The sequence below is a fragment of the Mya arenaria genome, chromosome 4 (assembly GCF_026914265.1).
Source record: "Mya arenaria isolate MELC-2E11 chromosome 4, ASM2691426v1".
NCBI lineage: Eukaryota > Metazoa > Mollusca > Bivalvia > Myida > Myidae > Mya > Mya arenaria.
The window spans coordinates 1,256,502-1,267,309 of NC_069125.1; the positions used below are offsets into that span (position 1 = coordinate 1,256,502).

Genomic DNA, 10,808 nt, shown 5'->3' on the forward strand with positions numbered 1-10,808 from the left:
ATGCTGGCATCATCTGCAAATTCTGTATGATGTCCGGTCACTCCGTCCATGCTGTCCCTTGTGTAGAGGTTGCAGAGTGTTGGGCTCAGAACAGACCCCTGTGGAATGCCTACTTTAGAAATGATTAACGGAGACTTGTGGTCATTTACCTTTAGGTAGTATTTTCTGTCGGTTATGAACTCCTTCAAGTATATCCAAAGTCTTCCACGAATGTTGCTGTTGAATGCCTTTTGGAGTAGACCAGCCCTCCAAACTCTTTCAAAGCATGATTCATAGTCCATGATGACTAATGCTGATTTTTCACCCTTATTGTTGTTTTCCTGTATGCTTTGTACAATACGTAGTAGGGATTGCGTACAAAACTTATTTTTCCTATATGCATTCTGATATTTTGACACTGCTTGTTCTGTTTCAAGTCTCCATGTTAGTCTCTTTTTTATAATTTTTTCAAGTAATTTTCCAATGATGCTTTCTAATGTTATAGGTCTGTATGATTTAACTGTATTGTAGTTTTCTTTTCCAGGCTTTGGTAGCATAATTTTGGGGTCTGTTTTAAAACCGCCTGGCAGTTTACCTCTCTCCCAGCATCTTTGGAACAAGAAAAGCAGACTTTTGCTTAGCATTTCGCCACAATTTTTCAACATTACCCCAAAAATTCTCTCTTCTGGACATGGTGCACTGTTCTTGTCAAATTCTTTTAATACCGATTCTACTTCATCAAGTGTTATGTCTGAATTTTCCATTGTGTGTGGATCTCTCACCAGAGACATTCTTTCATCATTTTCAATGGTTTCAACTTGATTTTCAATTTGGTAGTAATGTGTGTGGCACTTTTCTTTCACTTCGAGTGTTTCTTTACCATATTTTTGTTTCATTTCTTGAAAAATCTCCACATCAGATACTGCTAAGGATAAGTCTTCTTTAACAATAGGCTGGACTGCACACTTGGATTCATCACTTCTATGTTTGTTTATTATTTTCCAAACCTTCTCTGGTTTCCTAGGATCCAGCTCATGTGTCAGTAGGTCAAGGTATGCAGTTTTTGCCTTTTCTATAGCTTCCTGGAATGCCTGTCTTGAAATACTAACTGCACGTTCATTAGCCGGATCTGACCTTACCTGGAATTTTCTTTTTGCCTGTTTGAACTTTTTGTTGAACTCATTTAATTTAGGTGACCAATAACCTTTGCTATGTGGACAAATCTTCTTCTTAGGTATCACATTTTCTGCACAGCTGAGAAGAGTCTCTACTAGAGATGCATACATTACATCCACACTTGAGTTTGTTTGTTGTTCAATCCATGACTGTAATCATCTGCAACATTACTCAGTGTTTATTCTACTGTTTCATTAAAATGGTACGATTCCTCGTTATCGTTTGTCCTCTGCGACATTACTCAGTGTTTATTCTACTGTTTCGTTGAAATGGTATAGTTTATCATTATCGTTTGTCGTCTGCAACATAACTATGTGTTTATTGTACTGTTTCAATGAAATGGTATGATTCCTTATTATCGTTTGTCGACTGCATCATAACCCAGTGTTTATTCTACTGTTTCATTACCCATTTATTTTATATGTACTCTACATGAAGTAACTAGGAGTTTTAAAATTTAATTATTGTAAAATTATGTTAAAGAATCACTGTCTGTTTGTAATTCTATTCTTTTTAATTCTTGTTATTATTGTTTATCCTTTACCAAACTGTTTTTTAATACGACAACATAGGGCCGATTGTTCAGAACATTGTTAAAGTTATCAAGTTGTTAAATGAATCGATGTTTATTTTTTAATCTTCAATACTCATAAAAAAATCATGGACACACATGTGGCTACGTTACTTTTGATATATATTGAGTCAGCGGATTCCGCTATGTATGTTTAATTGAATTACATCCGCACATAATGAAATGTATCACCTTTAAACGTTAAAAAGGATTCCGTTAACAACGTCGTTAACTTTGTCAAATTTCTTAACAATTGGCCCATTGTGATATAAATATACATAATAATTTATGTGTATACCTTAAACTTACTGCCCTTAATACATTGTTGATGTTATACAAAATGTATGTTTATTTTTGCACTTACCATGTAAATACACTTGACAAAAATACTATAACTGCATGTGTTAAAAGGTTTTTTCAGTTCTATTTTGTCCAATGAAGAATTCTATTGAAAGCCTGAAGTTAGTTTTGATAAGCGGTTTCAATTACATAACAGAAACACGCCATCGCCAGATAGGCGACAAGAAAGACAATATGTGGGATGAAGGCATCCATTGACATACAGAACGCGGCCAGTCGCCACATTGTTGAATCTTGATACTCGCAGCCTTTAAGTCCGTTATCCGCCTCCAGACCAATACCTGTGAAAGAAGTATAAATTACTTCAAAAATAACCTACGCTACTTGTACAAAATACTCTTTCCTTAAAATTCATGTAAATTCAAAGATTATAGTTATTTACTGCAAACCAAGCGGCCAAGCCTGCTTATCTATACATTGTATTTATGTTCATAATCTCCCAGCTAACACATCACGTTAGTACAACGTTGTGTAAAGGTTGTGGCATGGTTATGTTTTTGTACAACGTGGTGGCAACATTGTGAAAACGTTATGGAATGTTTTTTTTAATTTATTATATTATAGCTTACATTAGTTCACATTCCATAAAACGTTAATATTACATTAATGAAAGCATCTGACAGTATTTGCGATTAACATATATGTTTTTAATTTGGGTTGAAAAAAACATTGTTACCACATTGCATTAACGTTGTGAAGAACACGTGACGTTGTTTCAACGTTGTTTTATCATTATCTTTCGGAAAGCATTATTTCGAAATTATATTTATAGAAAAAAAGATGGTTTATCTACAATTTGATGATATTAAAATAAAATAACTGTTCTAAAATATTTGTTAAAATATAAAATATATAAAAATGTTAAGTGATGCTTTGCGATTTTCACAAAGGCAAAATAATTGTCAGACGTCAGCTGCGCGGTCTTAAAATTACTCTCCGAAAATGAGAATTGCCAGAATACATTTTACGTTTCAATTTATATTAATGATGTCAAAAAGATTTTCCTAACCAGACGCAATAAGGACAACAGTTGCGAGAAAGTCTGCCAGCAGGTACACGTGGTATCTGTAGAAACCCGTGTCAGACAGTTCCACGGGGTTGTTGTGGATCAGGAGGATCATGATCCAGAACACGGACTCCTTAACCGCCTAAATAATAATAATAATAATAATGATGATGATGATGATGTTGATGATAATGATGATGATGATGCTCCTCCTCCTTCTCCTCCTACTCCTACTACTACTACTACTACTACTGCTACTGCTACTGCTACTACTACTACTACTACTACTACTACTATTATTATTATTACTACTGCTACTGCTACTGCTACTGTTTCTGATGCTGTTTCTGCTGTTGCTACTTCTCCAGCTGCTGCTGCTGCTACAGCTGCTGCTGCTGCTACTGTTGCTACTACTGCTGCTGCTACTGCTACTGCTGCTGCTACTGCTGCTGCTGCTACTGCTACTACTACTACAACTATTACTACTACTGCTACTTCTACTGCTTCTGCTACTAGTACTACTACTATTACTACTATAACTACTACTACTACTACTACTACTTCTACTACTACTACTACTACTACTACTACTACTACTACTACTACTACTACTACTACTACTACTACTACTACTACTACTTCTACTACTACTACTACTACTACTACTACTACTTCTACTACTACTACTACTACTACTACTACTACTACTACTACTACTACTACTACTACTTATACTACAACTACTACAACTACTACTACTACTGCTACTTCTACTGCTACTGCTACTAGTACTACTTCTGCTACTGCTACTGCTACTTCTACTGCTACTATTACTACTACTACTACTACTGCTGCTACTACTACTACTACTACTTCTACTACTACTACTACTACTACTACTACTACTACTACTACTACTACTACTACTACTACTACTACTACTACTACTACTTTACTACTACTCCTACTCCTACTACTACTACTACTACTACTACTACTACTACTACTACTACTACTACTACTACTCATACTACTACTACTACTACTACTACTACTACTACTACTACTCATACTACTACTACTACTACTACTACTACTACTACTACTACTACTACTACTACTACTACTACTACTACTACTACTACTACTACTACTACTACTACTACTTCTACTTCTACTACTACTACTACTATTACTACTACTACTACTTCTACTACTTCTACTACTTCCACTTCTTTTTCTTCTTTTACTACTACGTCTACTTCCACTTCCACTATTATTATAATGATTATCACAATAAAAATGAGTATATTTAGGTACAGTGTATTTCATATAACATAAGTACATATAAGATAGGTCCATATGACAAAGAAGCACACAATCAATATAATATACTACTTTCTGATAAATCATAAAGGACAAAATATAAGAATGCATTTTAAGTTTTCTGAATATAAACCTTAGTTTGTTAAAATATTTGAAACGAAACACAGTTCAAACTACAGAATAACATACGGTTGCTTACCTTCACGATACAGTAGATCCCGCTGATGCAACATATGGCTGGGAGAGTGCTGACCGTCCACAAACCTGACAATATACTACAGCAGTTACGTGTTTCTTAAAGGTATACGGGTTAACTACTTTTTGAGTTCTACGTCATTCAGGTATATGCACGAGAACACCTGCACCATATGGTATGAGAAGGCTGGTGCAATGCGAGTTTATATGGTATCATATTTAGAAAAAAGTAAGGATCAGATCGCATGCTTATACAAAGAAAAATTCGAAAACGAAATTTAAGGTATCACCTCAATGAGATGAATTAGAAGTGTAGATCTTACAATGGTAAACGTCTAATAGTTAACTGAATATAACCATAAAATATAAAAAGTATCAATAGAGATGTAGCGAATTATTATACATGCGTGTAGCTTTTATGCGTACAAGTAAACCTTACTGTTGAAGCTAAATGTCACTTGAAAAAGCTCCCTCGCTACGTGTATCAATCGTAACAACTAGGTAATCTCCGTAAATGTTCGGGTTTGACCTCGCTAATCGGCTTCAAGATATACGAAAATGCGACGAGACCACCGGATTATAATTCAATAGTCATATCACTAAGTAGACCCATTCGATAACGTTAACAGAGTACTGAAATCAAACATTTCAATTCGTGTCTTGATTACGCTTGGGAGAAACTTGAAAATGAACTTTCAGGACCGGTATAATGTCACTACTTCACCTCCCTAAGACATAAAATATGTCCCTTGAAAACACATATACACAACGTATTCGATATGGTCGCCGCCATGATAGATTATTTTGAAAGACCCGTATTATTTTAGAGGTCATGCGCGACTGTAAATTATTCGATAGGCTTATCGACTCTCGATAAAACGCCTTCTTGCCATAACTGTTGATAACGTCTGAGTTCGGACTCAAAAATTCATGATACTCGATGACTGATACTGTATTATTTTTACCATATTTGCACTTTAAGTAACATTTTTACTACAAAATTTAGATTTTGTTTTTGTTTCTGATTCTGAGTCTTAACCGTAGACCCAAGACGTTGTGAAGATGGACCAACGCTATCAACTTCACGCTTCAAACTTCGATGACGTAGCAATCAAAAAGAAATTCACACATACAACCAGAATATTGTTTTAACTGTTTTTCTTCTGCAATTTCGGTATTAAAGAGTAAAATAATGATAAAATTAACATTTTCAAATGCATTATCGGGAACAATACTTCTTCCTTTAACATATGAGCGATTCCCTTTAAACGTGCTTTAGCAGTTTTAAACAACCTACCAATTATCCAGCGGAAGAGCGTCAGTAGAATTCCGTATCCGGTGATGATTATTGCTCCTGTCGGAGTAAAAAAACACGTTTGAATGCACCATGTCTTCCGTCCAAAAAACAATAAACGCGTTTATTTTTAATTTGGAATAGGAACTTGATATTTGAAGAATTATGCAATCATTAGATTAACAGTTTAAAATGTTATCTTAATGAAGAATGTTAATTGTATGACAAATTTCTGATGTGAGAAAATTGAACACCTAAGCTGTCCGATACATTCAATTTTCATTATATGCAGCTATACTTTAAAACACACATGTATAACGTCTGTATATGTCGGTAATAATATAAAGATAATTCGTCATTATTTACTGATAAAAAATTATTATATAAAGGTAAATCCTCATCGTATGAAATAATATTTATCAGATTACTTAGGCGTCCCATATAAGAAGGTGATTGGGTTACCGTGTGTGAAGGATTCATCAATGTTAATAAAGGGATGGAACAGACTGTTGTTACAGCAACCTGAAGGAAAGAAAAGAAAAGAAAATGGAAAACTTTTACAAAAGAGGCATTCGAACTGACAAGCAATTACTTAATGTACCGGTCAAAAACACGGCGCGGATACGGACAGAAACGAAATAATCCCTATCGATCCGTACCTGAGCCATAGCTCAACGTAGTATCCGGTATTAATCCGTGCAAACAAATAGTCAAAACCTATTCAATATTTATCCCACACTTGCAACTTTCTTCAACTTTTAGAGATGTACAGAAGTTATAGTCATCCTTGGCCATTTGGGCATGCCTTTGGTTACCCGAAACTTGGACGGTTCTAAATCGTTGAGCATCAGAGACACATCCCCGTGCTTTGCAAGTTGCCAACCGCAGTAAAACGTAGTTCAACATAGTACGCCGACATTATCCGCGTCCTGTAGTTTTTTCTTCCCCATTTCTCACCGTTTTCTGCCGCACTAAGACGTACTTGCTGCAGGCGTTCGTAAAAAGCAAAAGCAGAGTTGTGTTTACTATCATGAATTTTATATTGTTATTAAAGTATAAAACATTAAACTGTTTTTCGATACACTGACAACCAAATTTCATAACATGGTGTCAAAAGTGAAAATGGACAGAATGATAAAAAGGTTTATTCAGTGATACTGATGATTACGTTTTCTACACGAACGGATAAAATCACGGATTACAAAATGAACAAATTTCATCCGCCGAATACTTGTAACTTTTCATCCACTTAATAGGTGGAATGAAGAGATGTTAGTATGTTTAGTATGATTTAGGACAGCTGCAAAATTACAGAAAGACAAAGAAGAGGGGCGCATTTCGTGTTTTATATATTCGATCGGAAAATACGCTTAATATTTAACTTAAAATTTCGGCAAAAGATCAAAATAAATTTGTTACCGTGTTGGAAAAGTTTAACGGACCTTTCACACAAAAATGAACAAAAGGTGAATCGATCAAATCTTTAATCAGGAGTTGGCTGAGAGATGGGTGTTCAACGCTGCCGTAAATCAGAACAAATCCGTGATGGCAAAGTGGTCGGAATTCTCGCAAAACACCTGTCAGAGAAAATGCAGTTAGAAGGCGATCTAACCATGGAAAAAGCCGTCTCAATGGCGAGGCAAAGTCAACTTGGAAAGGGACAGTATCAAGCACAATCTATTCGACCTGCCGAATTGGCTTTAAAGAGCAAAACTTAATTCTGGTGGAGGGTGTGGCCAGCCTCAACAAGGCTATCAACGTCACAACAGTGTTCTTGGTAAAATTGCAGGCATGGCTAAACGGGAATATACCATCCCAGAAGTGCCGGAAGTGTTGGAATTGAATTATTTTGCAACAGGGGCTGACGTTAGAGTCATTTCTGAGTCTTCATTCAAATCTTTAAAAGAGAAACCAGCGCTAAGGCCGAATGGAAATGTTCGGATGTGTGTCGATCCGAAAAAAGAACGCGAACGCTGCATGATACCAAATATTAACAGCGTTTCACCGAACTCGAAACCATGACAGTCTTTTGAAATTTAGGTGCAGCGAATGGGTTGTATCAGTTACCGATTGATAACAACAGCTCGAGGTTAATGACACTTTTTACGCCATACCATCGATATGCGTTCAAACGCGTTCCGTTTGGGATTATGTCAGCTCCAGAAATATTTCAAAAAATGTCTGAGGTTTTTGACAAATACATACAGAAGAAAATTAACAGTTTGAGTAGAATCCTTCAAATGATCTAAAATTCGAGACTGAAAACAAAACATACTAAAATAGTATACAATTATATATATCGTTGCAATATAAATGGTGAAAAGGATTAATGAATAATTTCAAAAAATGTCCTAGCAGTAAAAGACCTTAGCAAGCTAAACAATGTCACGGAATTAAGACGAGTGAAAGGAATAACTTTTATCTAGGCAGTTACACACCAAATTTGCCTACACTCATAAGCTGAATGACTGCTTGTTGAGTTCAAAATTTGTGTGGTCGTTTCACAGGGTGATTTTTTTTTAAATAAAACGAATTATGACATATCGAAACCTTTAACTCTTAGAGCTGAGGACAGTAATTGCGGACTAGACTGGTACATTGTGCCTTAAAAGAATGTTCGAATCTCATGCCTTTAGGAAGTTGTTCGAGAACGTTGTCCTTTACGGAAAAAAAATACGCGCATATTGAGATTGAAGAGACCACCTGGTATGGGGATGAATAAAACTATGGCTAGACTCATTTGACAGACCACAATCCGCTGAAATCGCTTATTAGCAAGCAGGACAATGACCAACCACCTTAAATGTGTCAGAGCCTTCTCACGCGAATACATTTAATCCTATATGCAATTACATACCTGGCAAAGAAATGGTTGTGCCAGATACCCCTTTTAGGTCTCAATTGAATGTGTTTGATCACAGTGTTGAGAATGAGGAGGTACGAATAGTTAGAAATAACTTACCATCAAGGAAAGTCTGTTTTCGGCTGAAAACAAGAGGGAAAACTACATAATTTAACCGTTGGCAACGATAACATATGAGATAAAACATGCGATATCTGTGAGATTAAATGATGATTATAGCTGATACATGCATGTATGGCGATTGTTATATCTTTATCGTTGAAATTCTTTCTTGTCGACTTCAAAACATTTAAATGTCAACAAAGGTTGACAAATTAAGCCACAATTATTAATAGAGTCCATATGGCTAATAAAATATGCAAAGTATCAGTCTTCAATGGTGCAGTGGCCATTCTGCGAAATATTGCAAAACCTGTGTATATCAAGAAGTGTAAACGCGCCCCAATGTGTGCACAAAAAAAAGAACATACATGTGTAACAATTTACTGCTTAAATATTAACCTAGGCTGGTACTGCAGCTGTTCCATACGTTTTCCCTCTCCCATTTCCACGGTAGCGACCTCCACCCGTTGCTCAACGCGTTCCATCCTTCCTCCATCGCTCTGTGAACGTGTTCCAATGTGTAAGAGATATCATCGACGGCCCGTTCTGTTAAACTTTAAACGTATTCCATGGGGAATTGACAACGTCTCGTTCAAATGAATACGTTTGAATGCATGAAGCAGGGGAAACAACACTTCTTCTAATAAATATGCATGTTTCAATTTAAAAGGCAATAATCATGTACTATACGCTGTACGTTGTTAGTTTAAGCCCGCCCGCCCGTCCATCCGTCCGCCCGCCAAACGACATCCGAATCTAATAACCTGGTTTACGTTGAAAACATTGCTGCTCTCATTAACATACATACATACATGCATGCATGCATGCATGCATGCATACATACATACATACATACATACATACATACATACATACATACATACATACATACATACATACATACATACATACATACATACATACATACATACATACATACATACATACATACATACATACATACATACATACATACATCGCATGCATGCATGCATACATCCATCCATCCAGACATACATACATACATACATACAGACATACAGACATACAGACATACAGACATCCATACATGCATGTATACATACATACGCACGCACGCACGCACGCACACACACACACACATACATCTAACAAATTCCGAGGAAAAACGAATACAGTAAACATGAAAATATACACACGCATGCTCGCACTCATGCACGCACGCATACGCACGCACGCACGCATACACACACACATACATTTAACAAATTCCGAGAAAAAAACGAATACAGTATACATAAAAATATACACACGCATGCTCGCACTCATGCACGCATGCACGCACGCACGCACGCACGCACGCACGCACGCACTCACGCACGCACGCACGCACGCACTCATGCACGCACGCACGCACACGCACACACACACACACACACACAACATACATTACAAACATACATACATTAAACAAATTCCAAGCGAAACGCATACAGTATACCGTAAACATACATACACACATATAACAAAATCGCAGCGAAATAAAACAGCATACCGTAAGCCAAGTGGAAATCCTCGTAGATACCACATATTGGTAAAATGAAGACATCGTTGCGAGCTCCTTTACGTATTTTCAAACTGTGTTATCAGGTATATTTGTCGATTAACAGATGATATCTTAAAACCAAGAAAGGAAGTAAATTACTGACAGGATCTCGGTGGTACATAACGATCACGTGTTGTTATCTCAAGCGTGCTTTCACGGTCATGAAATCAGTACAAGTTGTTTTCCCTTTTTGAGTTTCAAAAAAATATTTTTTGCACACATGTTTATGTTGTGGCCACATTCCATATCCTCGTTATTGTGATATATTTAAGCTTATTTTAATTAACAATTAACAATTCATTTGCTTGTTGTGTGTTTTCTGCCTTTCTCAGATCATTTGGGTCGCCGGAT

At 36.3% G+C, this 10,808-nt stretch overlaps 1 protein-coding gene across 2 annotated transcripts; it reads right to left on the reverse strand.

The window, feature by feature from the left end:
* Positions 1-1,605: 1,605 nt before the first annotated feature.
* On the reverse strand, positions 1,606-10,507 carry LOC128229879 (uncharacterized). Of its 2 annotated transcripts, none has more exons than XM_052941765.1 (8): positions 10,407-10,507; positions 9,272-9,372; positions 8,870-8,892; positions 6,370-6,429; positions 5,911-5,967; positions 4,618-4,682; positions 3,096-3,234; positions 1,606-2,367 (listed from the first exon to the last, which is right to left on the reverse strand). In XM_052941765.1, the coding sequence occupies exons 1-8, from the start codon at positions 10,458-10,460 to the stop codon at positions 2,189-2,191; spliced, it is 678 nt and encodes a 225-aa protein (XP_052797725.1). In that variant the 5' UTR covers positions 10,461-10,507; the 3' UTR covers positions 1,606-2,188. The 2 variants fall into 2 exon arrangements, with proteins under 2 accessions (XP_052797725.1, XP_052797727.1); XM_052941767.1 differs by having other exon boundaries at positions 9,272-9,426; positions 10,407-10,494.
* Positions 10,508-10,808: the final 301 nt, after the last annotated feature.

What these genes read in the sequence shown, in the direction of transcription:
- LOC128229879 (XM_052941765.1), bottom strand. Translation starts at nt 10,460, where the DNA reads ATGTCTTCATTTTACCAATATGTGGTATCTACGAGGATTTCCACTTGG. An exon ending in TGATGAATCCTTCACACACG is followed by an intron (nt 5,968 to 6,369) that starts GTAACCCAATCA and finishes TTACTCCGACAG; the next exon opens with GAGCAATAATCATCACCGGA. An exon ending in GCTCTTCCGCTGGATAATTG is followed by an intron (nt 4,683 to 5,910) that starts GTAGGTTGTTTA and finishes GTATATTGTCAG; the next exon opens with GTTTGTGGACGGTCAGCACT.